Raw genomic sequence first — 24,225 nt, forward strand, 5'->3', positions numbered from 1 at the left:
GGAACATTGAAGCATGTATTGAAGCAACATCTCAAGACATCAGTCAGTAAGTTAAAGCTTGGTCACAAATGGGTCTTCCAAATGGAGAATGACCCCAAGCATACTTCCAAAGTTGTGGCAAAATGGCTTAAGGACAACAACGTCAAGGTACTAGAGTGGCCATCACAAAGCCCTGACCTTAATCCTATAGAAAATTTGTGGGCAGAACTGAAAAAGCGTGTGCGAGCAACGAGGCCTACAAACCTGACTCAGTTACATCAGCTCTGTCAGGAGGAATGGGCCAAGATTCACCCAACTTATTGTGGGAAGCTTGTGGAAGGCTACACAAAACGTGTGACCCAAGTTAAACAATTTAAAGGCAATGCAACCAAATACTAATTGAGTGTATGTAAACTTCTAACCCACTGTGAATGTGATTATTATTTTTTTAACTGAAATAAATCATTCTCTCTACTATTATTCTGACATTTCACATTCTTAAAATAAAGTGGTGATCCTAACTGACCTAAGACATGGAATTCTTTACTTGGATTAAATGTCAGGAATTGTGAAAAACTGAGTTTAAATGTATTTGGCTACGGTGAATGTAAACTTCCAACTTCAACTGTATATGGATGAGCGATGACCGAGCAGCATAGGCAAGATGCAATAGATGGCATTAAATACAGTATATACACATATGAGATGAGTAATGTCAGATATGTAAACATTATTAAAGTGGCATTATTAAAGTAACTACTGATTAATTTATTAAAGTGGCCATTGATTTCAAGTCTGAATGTAGGCAGCAGCCTCTCTGTGTTAGTGGTGGCTGTTTAACAGTCTGATGGCCTTGAGATAGAAGCTGTTTTTCAGTCTCTCGGTCCCAGCTTTGATGCACCTGTACTGACCTCACGTTCTGGATGATAGCGGGGTGAACAGGCAGTGGCTCCGGTGGTCGTTGTCCTTGATGATCTTTTTGGCCTTCCTGTGACAGTGGGTGCTGTAGATGTCCTGGAGGGTAGATGGTTTGCCCCCGGTGATGCGTTGTGCAGACCACACCACCCTCTGGAGAGCCTTGCGGTTGTGTGCAGTGCAGTTGCCTTACCAGGTGGTGATACAGCCCGACAGGAACCTCTCAATTGTGCATCTGTAAAAGTTTCAGAGGGTTTTAGGTGACGAAAGCCACATTTCTTCAGCCTCCTGAGGTTGAAGAGAAGCTGTTGTGCCTTCTTCACCACACTGCCTGTGTGGGTGGACCATTTCAGTTTGTCCGTGATGTGTATGCAGAGGAACTTAAAACTTTCTACCTTCTCCGCTGCTGTCCATTCGATGTGGATAGGGGGCCGCTCCCTCTGATGTTTCCTGAAGTGCACGATCATTTCCTTTGTTTTGTTGACGTTGAGTGAGAGGTTTATTTCCTGACATCACACTCCGAGTGCCCTCACCTCCTCCCTGTAGGATGTCTTGTCATTGTTGGTAATCAAGCCCACTACTGTTGTGTCGTCTGCAAACTTGATGATTGAGATGAAGGCGTGCATGGCCACGCAGTCGTGGGTGAACAGGGAGTACAGGAGGGGTTGAACACGCACCCTTGTGGGGCCCAGGTGTTGAGGATCAGCGAAGTGGAGATGTTGTTTCCTACCTTCACCGCCTGGGGGCGGCCCATCAGAAAGTCCAGGACCCAATTGCAAAGGGTGGGGTTGAGACCCAGGGCCTCAAGCTTAATGATGAGCTTGGAGGGAACTATGGTGTTGAATAATGAGCTGTAGTCAATGAACAGCATTATTACATGCTGTACATCCTCTTGTACAGATGGGATAGGGCAGTGTGCAGTGTGATTGCATCGTCTTTGTACATATTGAGGCAGTATGCAAATTGAAGTGGGTCTAGGGTGGCAGGTAAGGTGGAGGTGATATGATCCTTGACTAGTCTCTCAAAGCACTTCATGATGACAGAAGTGAGTGCTAAGGGGATGATAGTAATTTAGTTCAGTTATCTTTGCCTTCTTGGGTATAGGAACAATGGTGGCCATCTTAAAGCATGTGGGGACAGCAGACTGGGATAGGGAGAGATTAAATATGCCCGTAAACACATTTAAATGTCTTACTCACGTCGGCCACAGAGAAGGAGACGGGGGGCCACACAGTCCTTGGTAGCGGGCTGCGTCGGTGGCACTGTATTCTCCTCAAAGCAGGCAAAGAAGGTGTTCTGAGTGTTTGCAGTGCTCTTGTTAAGTTAATCTGTGTATCTCACATTATGTGCCCGGTATGATCGAGAAAGAAAACTTTTTAGATAATGACAACATGAAAACAGATAATGACAACATGAAAACAGATAATGACAACATGAAAACAACAGTAGCTGTAGATGATGTAATGAAAAGTTGGAGGGTGGTTGGTGATGGAGGACATCAGGTGGATCCACGTCTGGGTGTTGGGCAGAACCCCTAGGTCCTGGAGAACAGGAGCAGAGTTAAAGGGAACAGGGTAGGAGACAGAGACGTAAACAAGCACATACACAGGTTACACCTTACTGTGAGAAAATTTGATGGATTAGTGCAGTGTTATAAATGGGAGATAGTGGCAAGAAAAAGTAAGAGAACCCTTTGGAATTACCTGGATTTCTGCATAAATTGGTCATCAAATTTGATCTGATCTTCATCTAAGTCACAACAATAGACAAACAGTGTGCTTAAACTAATAACACACAAATTATTGTATTTTTCTTCTCTACATTGAATACATAATTGAAACATTCAGTGTAGGTTGGAAAAAGTATGAACCCCTAGGCTAATGACTAACCTGGAGTCCAATCAATGAGACAAGATCGGAGATGTTGGTTAGAGCTGCCTTGCCCTATAAAAAACACAACATTTGAGTTTGCTATTCACAAGAAGCCATGCCTGATGTGAACCATGCCTCGAACAAAGATCTCAGAATTGTTGACTTGCATAAAGCTGGAAAGGGCTAAAAGTATGCAGATTTTCATATTTGTTAGGATACTGACACACACACAATAATAATAATAATATAGCCCGGACTATTTGCATACAGTCAATAATTAAGTATAAAAAATAAGTCTATATACAATGTGAGCAAATGAGGTGCGATAAGGGAGGTAAAGGCAAACAAGGCCATGGTGGCAAAGTAAATACAATATAGCAAGTAAAACACTGGAATGGTAGATTTGTAGTGGAAGAAAGTGCAAAGTAGAAATAGAAATAATGGGGTGCAAAGGAGCAAAATAAATAAATAAATAAATAAATAAATACAGTAGGGGAAGAGGTAGTTGTTTGGGCTAAATTATAGATGGGCTATGTACAGGTGCAGTGATCTGTGAGCAGCTCTGACAGCTGGTGCTTAAAGCTAGTGAGGGAGATAAGTGTTTCCAGTTTCAGAGATTTTTGTAGTTCGTTCCAGTCATTGGCAGCAGAGAACTGGAAGGAGAGATGGCCAAAGGAGGAATTGGCTTTGGGGGTGACCAGAGAGATATACCTGCTGGAGCGCGTGCTACAGGTGGGTGCTGCTATGGTGACCAGTGATCTGAGATAAGGGGGGACTTTACCTAGCAGGGTCTTGTAGATGATCTGGAGCCAGTGGGTTTGGTGACGAGTATGAAGCGAAGGCCAGCCAACGAGAGCGTACAGGTCGCAGTGGTGGGTAGTATATGGGGCTTTGGTGACAAAACGGATGGCACTGTGATAGACTGCATCCAGTTTATTGAGTAGGGTATTGGAGGCTATTTTGTAAATGACATCGCCGAAGTCGAGGTTCGGTAGGATGGTCAGTTTTACGAGGGTGCGAAATAGGAAGCCAATTCTAGATTTTGGATTGGAGATGTTTGATGTGAGTCTGGAAGGAGAGCTAACAGTCTAACCAGACACCAAGGTATTTGTAGTTGTCCACATATTCTAAGTCAGAACCATCCAGAGTAGTGATGCTGGACGGGCGGGCAGGTGCAGGCAGCGATCGGTTGAAGAGCATGCACTTAGTTTTACTTGTATTTAAGAGCAGTTGGAGGCCACGGAAGGAGAGTTGTATGGCATTGAAGCTCATCTGGAGGGTTGTTAACACAGTGTCCAAAGAAGGGCCAGAAGTATACAGAATGGTGTCGTCTGCATAGAGGTGGATATGCATAGTCACTTTAACTATACATTCATGTACATACTACCTCAATTAGCCCGACCAACCAGTGTCCCGCACATTGACTAACCGGACTATCTTCATTGTGTCCCACCACTCACCACCCCCTTTTACGCTACTGCTACACTCTGGTTATCATATATGCATAGTCACTTTAACCATATCTACATGTACATACTACCTCAATCAGCCCGACTAACCGGTGCCTGTATATAGCCTCACTACTGTTATTTCTCACTGTCTTTTTATTTCTTTACTTACCTAACACTTTTTTTTTTTATTGCACTATTGGTTAGAGCCTGTAAGTAAGCATTTCACTGTAAGGTATTCGGTATCCTGTTGTTTTCGGCGCGCGTGACAAATAAACTTTGATTTGACTGAACTCTGCAAAATTTGAATTGGGACACTTACCGATCATGTGCCATGGTGAAACTACTTCGATGGGCTTCAACTCCGGCGCCACAGTCTTTGCCTTTTCAAACTTCTGTCAGGCTAGACAGGGTACCGACCTTTTTTAAGCTAAAAGTAACACATTTAAACATTGTGTGCTCTCTGATATGACATTCATTGAAATCATAATCATTTCCGATATAATAGAATGTGATTGATAAACAAAAGGTTATTTCACTTGCCCAGCTGTCCACATCCTTGACAATTCCCCGTCAGAAGAAGCGTAGGTTGATTTTGTCAATCATGCGCTTCACTCCGAAATGGCCAACATGCATCTCGGTCAGCACAGCCTCCTTTTCCCCCTTAGTAAAAATCACCCTCCTGTGTGGCTGGCCATCCTTCCCCGTAGGCAAATATGCTAAAATATTAAACTGGATTAAATTGACGGATTTTGATGGGGACTTTTTTATTATGTTACTTAGATTGACCAGTTGGTCAATAGACTTAAGGACATTACAATATATGTGATTTTACAGCAGAAATACCAACACTGTCATATCAGAAAACATTTCTAAAAACCAGTTTTCGCTTTGTCATTATGGGGTTTTGTGTGTAGCTTGATGAGGGAATAAAAATCAATTTTAGAATAAGGCTGTAACGTAACAAAATGTGTTAAAAGTCAAAGGGTCTGAATACTTTCCGAATGCACTGTATGTATTGAATAATGGCACAATAATTTGGGCTTCGGCTCATTAAATGTCTTTAATGTAGGGGTCATAAAATGTATTTAATGTATGGCTCATCAGGCTCAGGTAGCATCAGGCTTGAATTTTAGATCAAAGCTCTAATCAAATCCAGACATAGGCCTAATTATATGCTTTTGAATGACACCAGGTTCCCTGAGTAAAAAGTGATTTATTCTCGGGATGGAACATTTGTAAAATACCGGGGAAAATAATCAACCCTACTCTGCATGCATAGCCTACAGTAAATGCTTTTATGTAGAACAAATGGAGTTGCTGTTTGCACTGGAGGTTTTCACTCCCTCCTGGCATGTGTAAGATAGGTTTCCACAGGTTGATGTTGCTGTTGTATGAGGAGTCCCATCCATCCTCCTGCAGGCATTTATGCAGGAATGTCGCTGTGGCTATGATACAGTCCTACCTGGATCCAACAAAATGTAGTCTTGTTGACATGCTAATTCTAGATGCCTTTCTCAGTTTGATTTCTGGAGGAGAATCAACCCCACCCCTCTGGAAACAATTGTATTTTGTTATTTATTTTTCTCCCCAATTTCGAGCGCGATGGGACAAGAACATCCCTGCCGGCCAAACCCTCCCCTAACCCGGACAACGCTGGGCCAAATATGCGCCGCCCCATGTGTCTCCCGGTCGTAGCCGGCTGCGAATGAGCCTGGACTCGAACCAGGATCTCTAGTGGCACAGCTAGCTCTGTGATCAGTGGAGGCTGGTGACTTGAAAAACTGAGGAGGCCCACAGTATAGACACACGGAGATGTCAAAGCGTGTTTCAAAAATCGTCAGAGTAATTGTTTTAAACTAAAGCATTTAATAAAGACATTTATAGTACAATATTATGGGGAATGAGAGGGCTACATACACCGTTTTGGGAAGGGATCACAGCAGTGATTGAATGAGGGTATGAGGCATGAATTGAGGTCTTCAATGGCTTGACTTTAGTGCAGGACAGGATTTGACTGGGAAGACAAAAAACAATAACACAACACACTACACAGTTAGACAAAAGAGCTAAGAATGATTTAGTCCAAGCAAGGAGTAAAATCATTGATGTGTAATGTGATTGACTATACATACAGTAATGAGAAAAAATTGATAGGGGTACTCACAGTGCTTGGAGAGGAAACATTAAATGTAACAGTGGATGAGCGGGAACATGAGACGTGGCTTCAGTTCATGCCAGGAGAGAGTTGACAATCGTAGTGGAGAGGAGTGGTCACTTCTTAAATCAGGGAACAGGAGGGGACTTAGATGGAAATACAAATAGCAGATACATTCCATTACAGCTGCGCCGATGTAAGTTTGAACAAGTTTGTCCATGAAGTTAAACAAAGACTGCGCATCTCGCCCAAGAAACGTTCCTGAATAAAGCCCTGATCATCCACATACCTGACGATAACTGACAACGGCTAGCAGGCTGGTGGAAACCAGTTGGGGGGAAATTTTTACCCCCAGGGGCCTGGAGTTTCTCCTTATCTGTTAACCTAACCAGGAAAACTCTGGACCTTTAGGTCCCTAATCAGAATCAGGTCACAGGGGGCAACCTTATACTTGTTCATATGAATTATATTTAGAGGAGAGTAGGTGGGGGATTTCCTCTACCCAGAGACAACAATTGATAGACAATAGAACTCAAAGGGCTGAGCTTGCTTTATGCATGTTTGTATCATGCAGACCTATGCAACTGGGCCGTATAAAAAGGCCGTATAAATGTTTTTTACTTACATCTGTCATCACTATTATGTTGATTGATTAATTCCAGTTAATAATTTTGGATTGAAAACGTATAGGCAGTCTAGCCAGCCCAATTTTGAATATAAACCAAATTTGACCACATTCACATTTTCTCCTGACACACAAATGGACTATAAATACATAACGCTACCAATTAGTTTACCCTGACCAAATGGACAGCGCATAGTAGGCTGTATGCCGCTGCTCTTATTAGTAGTTTACAGTTGGTCAGACTGTAGACTGACAAAAATGGTCTCGTTTTGCATGCCCAAAAACGCAGTGCTGTTGATAAACCGCTTGAGAATATCCCTGTTTCTTCTTACTTTCTCATTGTGTTGCGCATTTTGAATACGCAGACCGTCGTCATGATAGATGCGGCTTTTTCCCAGAAGCTTGAATCTTATAACGTTACGCTCCCTGCTTTTGTTTTGTCGTTTAGCTGAATGATCAAATGTTCTTCTGGGCACTGTACCCCTCTTTCGCCCAAGGCTCAGACTTTCCAAAAAGCAAAAATACAGACGGATTGATTAAAGGTTCCCTGTTAACCAGCTATACTTTTGATAGCAATTGGTATTGAACGCCATCACCTTTTCATCTTTCTTCATGAAACTGATCTCAGGCAGTCGACCTCGGTTTTAATTCGCACTTTTTGAGGTAGCGTTAGCGGCGAAAGGTGCACACTCGAACTGGTAGCTAGCTTGTTAGCAGGGAAAATTGAAATAAACTGCACTAACTGGACACAAAAATAAAGTTATAAAACAATGTATAATTAACCTCCTCCATCTCCTGCAATTTGAAGAAACTAATTTGAATTGAATAATTTAAAAAATGCTCAAATATATATTTTCAATCTCTATCCAATGTCACCAACGCTTCTCAACACATAGAACCCCCCCAATAATGCTCTGCAGCACAACCTCAATACAACGCAGTAGGTTCCTTCTCTGATCCTAATCGTATGATTGGATGGACAACATGTCAGTTCATTGAAAAAGCTTTGATTTTTTGGAGGACTTCTTCCAGAAGTGGTCATAATTATCATGTAGGTCTATGGAAAGGGGTGAGGTCTATGAGCCTCCTAGGTTTTGTATTGAAGTCAATGGATCCAGAGGAGGACAGAAGCGAGCTACACCATTGTGCTGACCTAGATAGTGCTTTTGAAGTTACTATAGACCTTCATTGCAAAATAGTGTGTTTTAATGAATTATTTGGTGACATATGAATATATTTAGTATAGTTTTATCTAAAAAGCTAAACCTTTTTTGTGTTTCACTATTTTTATTTTTATGAAATTTCACTGATGAGGATGGTCCTCCCCTTCCTCCTCTGAGGAGCCTCCACTGGCAGAGACAGAGCCCAAATAATTCCTAGTATACTGGGATGGAGTGGGTGGTATGCTATAAAAACATTTAAGCATTTGGATTTGTCATGTGTGATTTGGATAAAAGCGTCTGCTAAATGTCATATATTATATATTATTATTTAAGTGTTTGGCAAAGCCCAATGGAATTTGTTGATCAAAACATTATATTCATGAGAAAATTACCCTTCCCAGCCCAGTACCCTTAGTCTCGCGTGAGCTCTGCACAGTGAGAACTGTAGCTAGGTAGTCCGCCATTGCTGTGTGTGGAGATCTACGTTAGAGAAACATTGCCGTTTGGTTGTCAACAACCAACTACGGACTAGCGAGGGTCGAGTGGAAGCTCCACAAGTATACTTCCCTGTACCTAACCAGATAATATTTTCATGTAAATACAGAACACACAGACGAGGTAACCATGTCCAATCTCAGCAAAGGCGGCACAAAAAAGGACACCAAGATGAGGATACGAGCTTTTCCTGTAAGTACACACCGCATATAGGACCTGTCTCTGCCAGCAGCAGGCGGTGACTGGACCACCGAGGTTCGAGTAACTAGCTAGCTGGGGAGTGCAGTTTGCAAGGCCGGTCTTTCAGTAAAAACAAGTAGATAGCTAGCTACCCCCTACTAGAGGTTATGGATAGCTGCTTGTTAGCTACCTACAGTTAGATACAGTAGCTAGTAACGTTACTGTTGTCAGACAATTATTAACATTAGCTAGCGAACGACCAACTGTCATTTTACCTGGAGAAAAACATGGTTTCTAGCTAGTAATAGTTAACTAGTTAACTAAATATTTGGCGTCGTAGCTTTGTTTGTGGCAAATGACTTGTATTTAACGTTAGGTCAATTCAGAAACTGGTGGGTTGAACTGGAGAGAATTGTTGTTGGTGACGTTATTCTGCATGACATGGTTTGCTGAATCACGTTCTTTAGTTACATGCCAATAAAACCTTGCGATACCCCAACTAACTTTAACTGTTATATAGATAGCTAACATTTTGCGTCGACTGTTACACCTAGTTAATGTAACGTTAGTTACTTCAAGATTGAAAGTAGCTATCTAACGTTAGCCTAAGTTTAATTGGGAAACAGCTTGCTAGAACTAATGGACGAAAGCTAATGGGAGTAAGCTATTGGCTGACATCAGTATTCAGTTATGACAGATGTACCTCCACTGAATCCTCAATGATCCCCTACATTAGCTCTCGATAACCCTTCTCTTCATAGGGTTTCCAGCAGTTAGCTTCGCCCACTGCTGGCTCCATGTGAACTACAATTCCGACTCTGTGTTTTAAAGTTTAGAAACGTAAATAATCACTGCTTGCGAAAAGGTTTTCGAAACAAATGGCCCTTTCATATCAGTCAAATAATCAATTTAAAATATTTTTTTATATTTGTAGTTTTCCCCCTTCTCCACAATTTCGTGGTATCCAATTGGTAGTTGGTCTTGTCCCATCGCTGCAAATCCTGTACGGACTCGGGAAAGGCGAAGGTCGAGAGCCGTGCGTCCTCCGAAACACAACCCAACCAAGCCGCACTGCTTCTTGACACAGTGCCCGCTTAACCCGGAAGCCAGACGCACCAATGTGTTGGAGAAAACACCGTACACCTGGCAACGGTGTCAGCATGCATTGCGCCCGGCCCGGCCCGGCCCAGGAGTCGCTAGTGCGCGATGGGACAAGAATATACGACGCTTGGCCAATTGTGCGCTGCCCCATGGGTCACGGCCGGCTGCGACAGAGAACCAGGTTCTCTAGTGGCACAACTAGCACTGTGATGCAGTTTCTTAGACCTCTGCAACACTCAGGAGGCCCGAGAAATTATCTTTTAAATACAAACAATTATACACTTACTGTAGCAGATTTGCACAGATCCATATGCTGTGTGTGCCTCCAGTTGATGAACTACACTTCCTCCCAGTTATGCTTACACAGGTGTTCGAAACAGGCTAATTGGCACAGTTGGTCTCCTCTTGTCTGTCTTCTGTAAACAAGCGCTGTAACGTGGAAATATGGCCATGTGGGAACACTAACCCTATAAATGTGTGTAGTAATTTCACATTTTGTTTTTAGAAAATAATTTCTCGCTGATATGAGAGATGCATTACTTGTGTTTCCAAAACCGTACCACTTTCACGTTAACGTTTAGAGCAAGCATCGGGCTAAAGGTAGTTAGCGTCTATGAATGGGCTAAATGAATTGTGACATCAGGTAGCTAGTTTTGCCAGTTTTGTTAGATTAATCTTCACCAATGCAGTGACTCATCATAAACGTCAAATTACCTTAGCACATGATCCTTTCATTTAAGGCCAAAGTCCAGTGTTTAGTTGAAAGTTCACTGCCATCAGATCATGTTACCTCCCTGGCTGTTCAGATCTCCATATGACAAAACTTTAAATCATTATCATGAAAGGGATGGGAAGGATATGAGTGCTCCTCAGATTCTATCCAGTTTGCCATCTACTGAGTGTCACACTAACCCATGTGAAGCGGCTGAAGCCACTTTGGAACACCCTTTTGATATGCAGAGAGATGGTGTAGAATAAATCTTTAAAAGTCTTGTTTTATGTCTTGGCTGGGACTTCCTAGGGTCCATTTCAGACATTCAGAGATGTCTTCAGAATCAGCAATTAGTCTGGCCACAGACTAAAATTATGTTGAGTACCACAGAAAATAGGACTGTTTTGTGTAGTTCTGGTCCAGGGCGTTAGTGCACTTCCTCTACTAACGTTGACCAGAGCGTAAAACAAAACTGTGCAATCATGGGCCGAAAAAGGTTCAGGCCCTCTACCTGGATTATTAGTGGGATATATGACAGTTAATTTATTGTGGTAAGTTACTAGGTTTTACAAAAATGACTTGTGAGTAAAATGCCTATTAGTTGCAAAGGGTTTCACTTCGTCCTGAACCCCGTCCCTCACTCCAATAAGAAATCCAAATACCAACTTTGCATAATTGTTCTCGGGTTGAGTAGGGTCATGGATTGTCCTGCTATGTTACCTCCCGGATCCCTGTGAACCCTGTCCAATCACACTGTTACTTCCTTCCTGTGAAATATGCTTGTGTTTGTCTGTGTGTGTGGATGGTGCTATATCCAGACACCTTGTATGCAGCTTTCGGCCAGCCTCACTTTGGAGAGCCTCCAGGTTTAACAGGCCATGGTTGAGTGTGACAGCCAAAGGGGACAAGGGATTTATGTCAAGCTGTGAATATGGCCATGTTTATCCGAGTGTGATGGTTGGCTACAGTGGAATTACTGTCTGTCCAGTTAAAAGGAGAATTTGGGGGAAAGGCAAATGTTACGAGGCACAGTTAAAGGTGGCCGTGAGTAATATGATATGGAAAATATAAAACGCTTTCATTCATGCTATGGACTGGATGGAACCTTATTGGGAATATTGTCATGATATTGCAGTCCTGCAGTCTTAGTTCATCACAAGGAACACAAATAGGGACACACCTCCGTTTCCCTTACAGTGATTTGTTTTAATATACTTTTACATATAGGATCGAAAGTAGGAATATAAATCATACATTTTCAGGAGGAGCATTCTTTTATCAATGTTACACTCAAACTGTAAGATATTGCAATATAATATTGTCTACTCTTTAAATAAGTAGGGTTTTTTGAGTTGCAGAAGTGTAGAACATGTATACTTGTCTTGTCTCTCTCACAGGTTGCTGACCTAAAGAAGTAGGCTAGCCTAGCAGGAGACTGTGATAAAAATGGAGGCTATGCACACGGTGTCTATCAAGCTTGCTTTGCTCCAGTTCTCCCTCAAACGAGGGAGCCAAAGATCCCCGAAACTTTGGCCTGTCAGTCTATTTGTCTGCTCTCCTCTCACTCTTACTTCCTTTGTCCACTGCAGATGACAATGGACGAGAAGTATGTAAACAACATCTGGGACCTTCTGAAGAATGCCATCCAGGAGATCCAGAGGAAGAACAACAGCGGGCTGAGCTTCGAGGAGCTCTACAGGAACGCCTACACCATGGTGCTGCACAAACACGGCGAGAAGCTGTACACGGGCCTCCGGGAGGTGGTCACAGAGCACCTCATCAACAAAGTAAGGCCAATGAACGCAGGGTGGTAGACTCGTGCTCATCCCAGCGCAAGTCGGGGAGTTGATTCACTACTGGGTGCTGTTCATTAGGGAATGTGATGGAATAATGTTAAAACATTTTACAACAGACAATGAAAACGAGTGTTTCTTATTGGACCAGTCCAGGTAGTCCCTCCCTGTTTCAGCCAGTTTTCTTTCGTTTGGTTTTTCATGAACACTACCCGGGTCTGGATTAACGTCCCTTTGCTGGATTTGTGCGGGTATGGCAGTAATCACCCTTGTAAAATCAGTGGCAGCGTATTTTACATCAGTACACTTACAGGATCTCTACAGTGGTAGAATAGTCACTGAGCTTGACCACAATATGTTACTCACCTTGACCATAATAATATTTTCATTGTTGAAAAGCAAGGAAACAAACCTTGTGAACGTCTGTCAATCGAATCCAGGCGATATTAAATTACAGGCCGATTAGCCTGTTCAGTGTTGGGCCTGTTTGGTATGCTGACAGCGTGATGAAGTGGAGTGCTCATATTAAACCAATTACTGTGGAAATCTCAGAGAATCTGTCTGACTATGGCTGGATGCGGTGGACTTGCAAAATAAAGCAAACTATTCGGAAAACATAAGTTGCTTCCATTCATTCAGAAGCCTTATATTTAGTGGTTGGAATTTAAATGAGTTAAGTTTGAGGAATGGGGCTATCAGAAGGCCCAGCTCCACTAGGGCCCATAGGCATCTGACTGGAGATTTGAAAGCTCTCTTTCAGTAATCACACACAGTCCTGATCAATGACAAGCTCGGTTGATTGAAAAAGTATCCTGTTTCGGAGAGTGAAGCAGGATTTGTGTTTTTGGTTTTGCTTTGTGTTTTGTCGAATTATGTAGGTACTAGGAAGCAGATCAATCTGCCTTTTGGTGCTTTAATCAGTGGTTGTGATAGCCTTTGACCTTGGGAAAGCGTTTGTGTGATTTAGTTCCACAAACTATCCTCAGACAGTTTTCTATCACATGATCCCTATAACGTTCATGTTTAAACCACACACCATGTAGGCCAACATATTCCACTGAATGAGTAGCAGCAGGAAGCAGCATCAGATTATCTTGAAGCCGTGACAGGTTTCTATGGCGTCTGCAAACTATTTGGAAACGATGACATTACTGGGCCAATTAAATATCTATGCAGGGCTAGGGGCTTTAGTGGCCATTACAATTCTTCAGCCGGTCGGCTGACCATTTAATTAACATAAACATGCTTTGCATCTCCGGTTTCCACTTATAGCCTACAAGCCACTGATGCGGACCTTTGGAACATCTACATTTTAAAACGTCTAATAAATCAATTTAATATAGCCAGCACATCACAATAAATCAATTTTTTTTAGGCAGGTCTATGAAGAAAATGTAGCCTATTCCAGAAGAACAGAATAGCATATTCCTTATGGTAGGCCCTGATCTGGCTGTGCCATATGGCAGTTGGCTACACTAGTTCATTTATCAGGCAATATTTGCTTATAATTCATTCTTTTATAGTAAGAACAATACAATTGAACATAACTGAATAAAATAGGGTATTTTTTCTCCCAAACGATTTTCGAGGGAGTGCGCACATGCGGCTATTCGGTGTTGAGTGGTTAACAAAGAAACAGGTCCTCCTATATGCTTAATTTACAGTTATTTATTCAACTTTAGTTGTGATACAAATGTTAGGTTATATGTTTTGATTTCTAATACATGAAGGCTACATGAAGCAAAGAATGATGATTTGAAAAAAGTTGCATGAAAGGGAAGTGCTCTGCTCTTTTTCTTGCGCAGGCTACACACACGTCATCAGTCTCACATTCAGAATTTGACATGCACTTGATAATATCCTCACGCAGTATTCTCCATTTAATCTGGTCTTTACATATGTGTGGAATTATTTTTTATTTAGAATGGCCCACAAAAAATGGAAATCATCCATAGCCTGCACTCGAATAGCGAATGGAGGTTATGTGCAGTTACTTTTTTAATATGCCAGGTAGGCTACACTGTTTGTAAAGCAGATTAATGTGCTTAATTTAAATATAGCAGCACAAGAAAGCTGGGATACACTTTTATTAAATAGTGGCCAGTCAAAACTCAGTCAGAACACGTTTCACCAGGCTGTGTAGGCTATGGGCTCTCCAACCATGTTCCAGGGGTCTTGAGCATATAGGCTACGTTTTGGATGTATTTGGCCACTTCAGGTTACATAACCTGTTTGGGATAGGGGGCAGTATTTTCACGGCCAGATAAAAAACGTACCCGATTTAATCTGGTTATTACTCCTGCCCGGAAACTAGAATATGCACATAATTAGTAGATTTGGATAGAAAACACCCTAAAGTTTCTAAAACTGTTTGAATGGTGTCTGTGAGTATAACAGAACTCATATGGCAGGCCAAAACCTGAGAAGATTCTATATGGGAAGTGCCCTGTCTGACCATTTCTTGGCCTTCTGTAGCCTCTTTATCGAAAATACAGGATCTCTGCTGTAACGTGACATTTTCTAAGGCTTTCATTGGCTCTCAGAAGGCGCCAGAACTTGGAATGATAACTCTGCAGTCTCTGGGCGAAAAACAGCAGGGGTTTTGGAGAGTGGTACTTCTGAGAACAATGACACTGGTGTGCGCGTGCATGTGACGACTCCATTTTCTTCTTTCAGTGTTTGAACGGATACAACGTTTCCCGGTTGGAATATTATCGCTATTTTACGAGAAAAATCGCATAAAAATTTATTTTAAACAGCGTTTGACATGATTTGAAGTACAGTAATGGAACATTTTTACATTTTTTGTCACGAAATGCGCCGGCGCGTCACCCTTCGGATAGTGTCTTGAACGCACAAACAAAACGGAGCTATTTGGATATAACTATGGATTATTTGGAACCAAAACAACATTGGTTGTTGAAGTAGAAGTCCTGGGAGTGCATTCTGACGAAGAACAGCAAAGGTAATCAAATTTTTCTTATAGTAAATCTGACTTTGGTGAGTGGCCGGGCTATCTACTCAGAATATTGCAAAATGTGCTTTCACCGAAAAGCTATTTTAAAATCGGACACCGCGATTGCATAAAGGAGTTCTGTATCTATAATTCTTAAAATAATTATTATGTTTTTTGTCAACGTTTATCGTGAGTAATTTAGTAAATTCACCGGAAGTTTTCGGTGGGTATGCTAGTTCTGAACAAAACATGCTAATGTAAAAAGCTGCTTTTTGATATAAATATGAACTTGATTGAACAAAACATGCATGTATTGTATAACATAATGTCCTAGGAGTGTCATCTGATGAAGATCATCAAAGGTTAGTGCTGCATTTAGCTGTGGTTTTGGTTTTTGTGACATATATGCCACCTTGAAAAATGGGTGTGTGATTATTTCTGGCTGGGTACTCTCCTGACATAATCTAATGTTTTGCTTTCGTTGTAAAGCTAGCGGAACGTCTGTCCCTAACAGGATAATGCATGCCACTATGATTTGAAAAAGTTGCAAAAAAATGCTTGCACTGTGAATCATTAACAAGTGATAATATTTTCATTGTTCAGACTATTCTCAATTTAATATTGTCTTTACATATACTAAATAATGTGTGAAATTAGTTTTGATTCAGAATGGGCAACTATCATGCACCTGTCGGGGCAGGGGAAAAAAAGACGTCTTCCATATGCACTTGAATAGCAAATGGAGTACGCTTTTCCCGCGGTTAATTTTCATGCAAGCCAGTTAGGCAACTTCGGTTGTAAAGCGAAGCAATTTGCTTAATATTTGGAAAGCTGAGACGTACATATATTAGGCCTAGCCTATAGAAAGCTGATGGGATTCTCCTCTTTTTAACAGATTGCATAGCCTATAGAAACGCAACAGGAACACTTTCATTCCATGCATCAAACAGCTATGAGAAGCTGTCTCTCCCTGTGCAAAAGATGATCCTATTCTGCTCAAACTCTGAATGCCAGGGCTCTCATGAAGTATTTACTTTTAGATTTCATTTGTATTGATGTCAGAGTGATTAGAGGGACGAGAGTGCTGAGTACCGGCCATTAGCTACTGGCCATTAGCAAGTTTGGTAGGCTACTAATGACAATCAGAGGCATCAGATGACTGTGGTCATGACTCCTGACTGCCAGTGTGGCTGTACTACGGTCACCATAGCCCTATGTAGGGCGCATGCCTACCTTTTCAGATATCCAGAGCGATGATTGGTAGTCAATATTTCAGCAGTGGCCTTAAAAAAAAAAAACACCACCCAATTGGCATCTCAGAATTAAAACAAATTCTCTCCCATTGACATTCTGTTCTTGTCCCCCACATTTGCAATCAGAGTAATAGGGTAAATCCATTTGAATTCAATCCCTTTTTGACAGCATCCATTTTGATTTAAACAAAACTTTCCAAACAAGTTTAACTATGGAAGAACTGGTCATAAAGTGGCAAAAATCACTGAAGCTGGAGGCTCATATCTCCCTCACTAGCTTAAGCACCAGCTGTCAGAGCAGCTCATAGATCACTGCACCTGTAAATAGCCCATCCAACTACCTCATCCCCATACTGTATTTATTTATTTATCTTGCTCCTTTGCACTCCAGTATCTCTACTTGCACATTCATCTTCTGCACATCTACCATTCCATTGTTTAATTGCTATATTGTAATTTCCACTAACATCAAGGCGGTGACCCGAGCCTGTAGGTTCATGCTCTACAACATTCGCAGAGTACGACCCTGCCTCACACAGGAAGCGGCGCAGGTCCTAATCCAGGCACTTGTCATCTCCCGCCTGGATTACTGCAACTCGCTGTTGGCTGGGCTCCCTGCCTGTGCCATTAAACCCCTACAACTCATCCAGAACGCCGCAGCCCGTCTGGTGTTCAACCTTCCCAAGTTCTCTCACGTCACCCCGCTCCTCCGCTCTCTCCACTGGCTTCCAGTTGAAGCTCGCATCCGCTACAAGACCATGGTGCTTGCCTACGGAGCTGTGAGGGGAACGGCACCTCCGTACCTTCAGGCTCTGATCAGGCCCTACACCCAAACAAGGGCACTGCGTTCATCCACCTCTGGCCTGCTCGCCTCTCTACCTCTGAGGAAGCACAGTTCCCGCTCAGCCCAGTCAAAACTGTTCGCTGCTCTGGCACCCCAATGGTGGAACAAGCTCCCTCACGACGCCAGGACAGCGGAGTCAATCACCACCTTCCGGAGACACCTGAAACCCCACCTCTAAGGAATACCTGGGATAGGATAAAGTAATCCTTCTAACCCCCCCCCCCCCACTTAAAAGATTTAGATGCACTATTGTAAAGTGGTTGTTCCACTGGATATTATAAGGTGAATGCACCAATTTGTAAGTCGCTCTGGATAAGAGCGTCTGCTAAATGACTTAAATGTAAATGTAATTACTTCGCCACCATGGCCTATTTATTGCCTTACCTCCCTTATCTTACCTCATTTGCACATACTGTATATAGACTTTCTCCACTGTATTATTGACTGTATGTTTGTTTATTCCATGTGTAACTGTGTTGTATGTGTCGAACTGCTACGCTTTATCTTGGCCAGGTCGCAGTTGCAAATGAGTACTTGTTCTCAACTAGCCTACCTGGTTAAATAAAGGTAAACTTTCAAATAGCTCTTCGTTGACTGTTGCAGGGCGTTAGATCGTCCTCCTTCAGCACCGGCCTGAACCCTAGCTGACCCAAGCTCTCTCCTGGCCCCTTACATTAAGTCTGAATTTGTCCTGCTTAGGTGACCTAAACTGGGACATGCTTAAACCATCTAACCATGTCCTAAAGCAATGAGACTCCCTACATTTTTCTCAGATTATTACCAATCCCACAAGGTATGACTCCAAACACCCAGAAAAGGCTACTCTCCTCAGTGTTATCCTCACAAATAATCCTGATAGGTACCAGTCTGGTGTTTTCTGTAATGACCTTAGTGACAACTGTTTTACAGCCCGTGTTCATAATGGCTGCTCAGTGAAACGTCCTGTCCTGTTTTGTCATAGAAGCTTGCTAAAAAAACTTTAATGAGCAAGCCTTCCTTCATGACGTGGCCTCTGTATATTGGTATAGAATCAAATTGATCCCCTCTGTCAAAGAAGCTTGGACCTTCTTTTTTGAAATCTTCAGTGATATTGTTAACAAACACGCCCCCATAAAGAACATTTGAATTAAAACCGATTCAGACCCTGGTTTGACCTTGATGTTGCCGAGTTACTCCACATCAAGAATTGCATTTGGCGAAAGGCTCAGCACAAGCATACTCAGGTTGACTGGCTCTCGTTCAGGCAAATGAGAAATAAGTGCAATCAGGCTATCTGGAAGGCCAAAGTTAGTTACTTCCTATCCCTAAGAAGTTTAAGGAGCAGTTCTCTCTCTCTCTCAGGGTTTAACCCCAAGAAGTTCTGGAAAATGGTTAAAGACCTGGAGAATAAACCCTCCTCCACACAGCTGCCCATGTCCCTTAATGTTGTTGATGTGGTTTTTACTAACAAGGAGCACATGGCTGAGCTCTTTAATCATCACTTCATTAAATCAGGATTCCTATTTGACTCAGCCATGCCTCCTTGCCCGTCCAACATTTCCTCATCTCCCACCCCTTCTAATATGACTAGCTCTGATGCTCCTCCCTCTTTTTTCCCTGCCCCGCTACAAAGTTTCTCCCTGCAGGCGGTCACTGAGTCCGAGGTGCTAAAGGAGCTCCTTAAATTTAACCCCCAAAAAACATCTGGGTCAAATGGTTTAGACCTTTTCTTCTAAGGTTGCTGCCCATATAATCGCCAAGCCTATCTCTGACCTTTTTAACCCGTCTCTCCTCTCTGGGGAGATTCCCATTGCTTGGAAGGCAGCCATGGTTAGTCCTTTATTTAAAGGGGGAGATCAAGCTGATCTTAACTATTATAGGCCAATTTCTATTTTGCCCCGTTTATCAAAAGTATTGGAAAAACTTGTCAATAATCAACTGACTGGCTTTCTTGATGTCTATAGTATTCTCTCTGGTATGCAATCTGGTTTCTCCTCAGGTTATGGATGTGTCACTGCAACCTTAAAGGTCCTCAATGATGTCACCATTGCCCTTGATTCTAAGCAATGTTGTGCAGCTATTTTTTATTGACTTGGCCAAAGCTTTTGACCGTTCCATTCTTGTGGGCCAGCTAAGGCGCATTGGTGTCTCTGAGGGGTCTTTGACCTGGTTTTCTAACTACCTCCGAGGGCAGTGTATAAAGTCAGAACATCTGCTGTCTCAGCCACTGTCTGTCACCAAGGGTGTATCCCAAGGGTCGATCCTAGGCCCCACGCTCTTCTCCATTTGCATCAACAACATAGCTCAGGCAGTAGGAAGCTCTCTCATCCATTTATATTCAGATGATAGTTTTATACCCAACTGCCCCCCCGATTTTGTGTTCAGCGGGTAAGGGTGCTCTCGAGCGGCTAGATGTTCTTTACCATTTGGCCATCAGATTTGCCACCAATGCTCCTTATAGGACACATCACTGCACTCTATACTCTCCTGTAAACTGGTCATCCCTGTATACACGTCGCAAGACCCACTGGTTGTTTGTTATTTAGAAAGGCCCTCACTCCCCCCTAAGAGGGTTATCTATGATATCTACTGCAGCCCTCAACCTCCACATACAACACCAGTTTTATCTCAACATCTCTTCATTCAAAGTCTCAATCATGGACACTCTTACTGACAGTTGTGGCTGCTTTGCGTGATGTATTGTTGTCAAACCTTCTTGCCCTTTGCTGTTGTCTGTGCCCAACAATGTTTGTACCCTGTTTTGTGCAACTACCATGTTGTGCTGCTGCCATGCTGTGTTGCTACCATGTTGTCATGTTGTTGCTACCATGCTGTGTTGTCATGTGTTGCTGTCATGGTATGTTGTCGTCTTAGGTCTCTCTTTATGTAGTGTTGTTGTCTCTCTTGTCGTGATGTGTGTTTTGTCCTGTATTTTTAATCTGAGCACCCATCCCTGCAGGAGGCCTTTACGTAGGCCGTCATTGTAAATAAGAATTTGTTCATACTGGCTTGCCTAGTTAAATAAAGGTTAAGTAAAAATAAAGGTGCTCAAAGTTGACCCATTTTGCACACCCTACCATACAATGAGACATCCATGTCTTTCTCACTGGAAAATATAAACTGTTGAATTTGATATAATTTAAAAGCTTACAAACAGTGTAGTCAAACTATGTGATTATTTATTGAGGAAAAAAAGTTATTTCAATGTTCCTTTTTTAACCTTTATTGCCTTTTATTATCAATTATCAACAAGTCCATGTACTCAAATTTGCATAAGTTGCAGCTTAGACGCTATTTCATATCTGAGGTTTTTGTGTTGTGCCTGCCATCGTTTGAGACACAACGTGCTCTTAAATAAAGGGTGGGTGTCATTTCAATCATCGAAATAGGATAGGTCCATTCTATTAATTATTTCAGACCACTGCAATTCTTGGGCGATATACCATTTACCGGTGGTATTTTGAAATGCAGACGGTATGATTTTCAATACCGTCCTCCCCTTGAATGTTTTGGCATTCAGATCCAAAAAGCTAAGCTAACGTTTAAGTTCCTTGCTCAAAACATGAGAACATATGAAAGCTGGTGGTTAAATATTCCCAGTTAAGAAGTTTTAGGTTGTAGTTATTACAGGAATTAGGACGCGTCGACTATTACTCTCTATACCATTTGTATTTCATATACCTTTGACTATTAGATGTTCTTATAGGCACTTTAGTATTGCCAGCCTAATCTCGGAAGTTGATAGGCTTGAAGTCATAAACAGCGCTGTGCATCAAGCATTGTTAAGAGCTGTTGGCAAAGGCAGTAAAGTGATGTTTGAATGAATGCTTACGAGCCTGCTGCTGCTTACCACCGCTCAGTCAGACTGCTCTATCAAATCATAGACTTAATTATAATATAATAAACACAGAAATATGAGCCTTTGGTCATTAATATGGTCAAATCCGGAAACTATCATTTCGAAAACAAAACGTTTATTCTTTCAGTGAAATACGGAACCCTTCTGTATTTTATCGAACGGGTGGCAACCCTAAGTCTAAATAATGCTGTTACATTGCACAACCTTCAATGTTATATCATAATTATGTAAAATTATGGCAAATTAGTACGCAACAAGCCAGGCGGCCCAAACTGTTGAATATACCCTGACTCTGCTTGCACTTAACGCAAGAGAAGTGACACAATTTCCCTAGTTAATATTGCCCGCTAACATGAACTAAATATGCAGGTTTAAAGAAAAAAAATACTTCTGTGTATTGATTTTAAGAAAGGCATTGATGTTTATGGTTCGGTACATTCGTGCAACGATTGTGCTTTTTTCGCGAATGCGCTTTTGTTACATCATCACCCGTTTGGCGAAGTAGGCTGTGATTCAATGATAAATTAACAGGCACAGCATTGATTATATGCAACGCAGGACAAGCTAGTTAACCTAGTAATATCATCAACCATGTGTAGTTAACTAGCGATTTATGTGAAGATTGATAGCTTATAAAAAAAAAAGTTTAATGCTAGCAAGCAACTTACCTTGGCTCCTTGCAGCCACAAGGTCCTTTTGACGCTGCACTCGCGTAACAGGTGGTCAGCCTGCCACGCAGTTTCCTCGTGGATTGCTATGTAATCGGCGTCCAAAAAGGCTGATTACCAATTATGAAAACTTGAAATCGGCCCTAATTTAATCGTCCGACCTCTAATTGAGACATCAAGTGGTTTGTGATGCGGCTCAGTTGGTAGAGCATGGCACTTGCAATGCTAGGGTTGTGGGTTCGATTCCCACGGGGGATCAGTATGAAAATGTATGCACTCACTACTGTAAGTTGCTCTGGATAAGACCATCTACTAAAATGTAATAGGAATGAAATGGCCATTTAAGTTTTCAGATATAAATAAGTTGCATTGGTCCTTCTGAGTGGTGCAGCAGTCTAAGGCACTGCAGTGCTTGAGGCCCAGCCCAGTGGTCTAAGGCAGGGTTTGGCCGGCCGGGATGACCTTGTCCCATCGCGCTCTAGCGACTCGTGTGGCAGGCCGGTGGCATGCACTCTGACACGGTCGCCAGTTGTACAGTGTTTCCTCCAACACATTGGTGCGGCTGGCTTCCGGTTTAAGCGAGCAGTGTGTCAACAAGCAGTGCGGCTTGGCAGGGTCATGTTTCGGGGGACGCATGGCTCTCGACCTTCGCCTCTCCCGAGTCCGTACGAGAGTTGCAGCGATGGGACAAGACTGTAACTACCAATTGGATACCACGAAATCTCCAGAGATGTTTGATCGGGTTCAAGTCCGGATCTCTGGCTGGGCCACTCACAGACATTCAGAGAATTGTCCCGAAGCCACTCCTGTGTTGTCTTGGATGTGTGCTTAGGGTTGTTGTCCTGTTGGAAGGTGAACCTTCGCCCCAGTCTGAGGTCCTGAGCGCTCTGGAGCAGATTTTCATCAAGGATCACTCTACTTTGCTCCGTACATCTCCCTCGATCCTGACTAGTCTCCCAGTCCCTGCCACTGAAAAACATCACCACATCATGATGATGCTGCCACCACCATTCTTCACAGTAGGGATGGTGCCAGGTTTCCTCCAGATGTGACGCTTGGGATTCAGGCCAAAGTGTTCAATCTTGGTTTCATCAGACCAGAGAATCTTGTTTCTCATGGTCTGAGTCTTTAGGTGCCTTTTGGCAAACTCCAAGCGGGCTGTCATGTGCCTTTTATTGGGGCGGCAGGTAGCCTAGTGGTTAGAGCGTTGGACTAGTAACCGGAAGGATGCTAGATCGAATCCCCGAGCTGACAAGGTAAAAATCTGTTGTTCTGCCCCTGAACAAGGCAGTTAACCCACTGTTCCTAGGCCATCTTTGTAAATAAGAATTTGTTCTCAACTGGCTTGCCTAGTTCAATAAAGGTTAAATAATAACAAATAAAATGTGCCTTTTACTAAGGAGTGGCTTCTGTTTCGCCACTCTACTATAAAGGCCTGATTGCTGGAGTGCTACAGAGATGGTTGTCCTTCTGGAAGGGTCTCCCATCTCCAAAGAGGAACTCTGGAGCTCTGTCAGAGTGACCATCGGGTTCTTGGTCACCTCCCTGACCAAGGCCCTTCGGCCAAACTGAACAGCAGGGCGGCCAGCTCTAGGAAGAGTCTCGGTGGTTCCAAACTTCTTCCATTTAAGAATGATGGAGGCGACTGTGTTCTTGGGGACCTTCAATGCCACGTCCATTTTTTTTTCGTACCCTTCCCCAGATATGTGCCTCGACACAATCCTGTCTCGTAGCTCTACGAACAATTCCTTCGACCTCGTGGCTTGGTTTTTGCTCTGACATGCACTGTCAACTGTGGTACCTTTTATATAGACAGGTGTGTGCCTTTCCAAATCATGCCCAATCAATTGAATTTAACACACGTGGACTCCAATAAAGTTGTAGAAACATGTCAAGGAGAATCAATGAAAACAGGATGCACCTGAGCTCAATTTCGAGACTCTTAGCAAAGTGTCTGAATACTTAAATGAAGAAATTGTTTTTTATTTGTAATACATTTGCAAAAAAATTCTAAACCTGTTATCGCTTTGTCACTATGGGTTATTGTGTGTAGATTGCTGAGGAATGTTTTGTATTTCATCCATTTTAGAATAAGGCTGTAGCGTAACAAAATGTGGAAAATGTCAAGGGGTCTGAATACTTTCCGAATGCACTGTAAGTACAACAGATTCATCAGTAGGTGATTATAGTGAGCTGAGAGGGGTTCACTTTCCATTGAGATAGTGT

General features: G+C 42.5%; 1 protein-coding gene and 1 long non-coding RNA gene across 7 annotated transcripts in view; one reads left to right on the plus strand and one right to left on the minus strand.

The window, feature by feature from the left end:
• Positions 1–2,782: 2,782 nt before the first annotated feature.
• LOC106612449 (uncharacterized) lies at positions 2,783–10,632 on the minus strand. 5 transcript variants are annotated; one of them, XR_006771114.1, is made up of 4 exons: positions 10,222–10,632; positions 6,381–6,493; positions 4,536–6,230; positions 2,783–2,837 (listed from the first exon to the last, which is right to left on the minus strand). It is a non-coding gene; the product is annotated as an uncharacterized lncRNA (long non-coding RNA). The 5 variants fall into 5 exon arrangements; XR_006771113.1 differs by lacking the exon at positions 2,783–2,837 and having other exon boundaries at positions 4,077–4,932; positions 6,134–6,230; positions 10,222–10,609; XR_006771110.1 differs by lacking the exon at positions 2,783–2,837 and having other exon boundaries at positions 4,077–6,230; positions 10,222–10,600.
• The window catches only part of LOC106612448 (cullin-3), a 28,214-nt gene continuing 12,588 nt past the window's right edge, over positions 8,600–24,225 (plus strand). For both annotated transcript variants that reach the window (XM_014213577.2, XM_014213578.2), the window contains exons 1-2: positions 8,600–8,846; positions 12,237–12,434. In XM_014213577.2, coding sequence (XP_014069052.2) covers positions 8,784–8,846; positions 12,237–12,434 — 261 coding nt within the window. In that variant the 5' untranslated portion in view covers positions 8,600–8,783. The remainder of the gene's footprint in view (positions 8,847–12,236; positions 12,435–24,225) is intronic.

Source organism: Salmo salar, chromosome ssa09 (assembly GCF_905237065.1).
Source record: "Salmo salar chromosome ssa09, Ssal_v3.1, whole genome shotgun sequence".
NCBI lineage: Eukaryota > Metazoa > Chordata > Actinopteri > Salmoniformes > Salmonidae > Salmo > Salmo salar.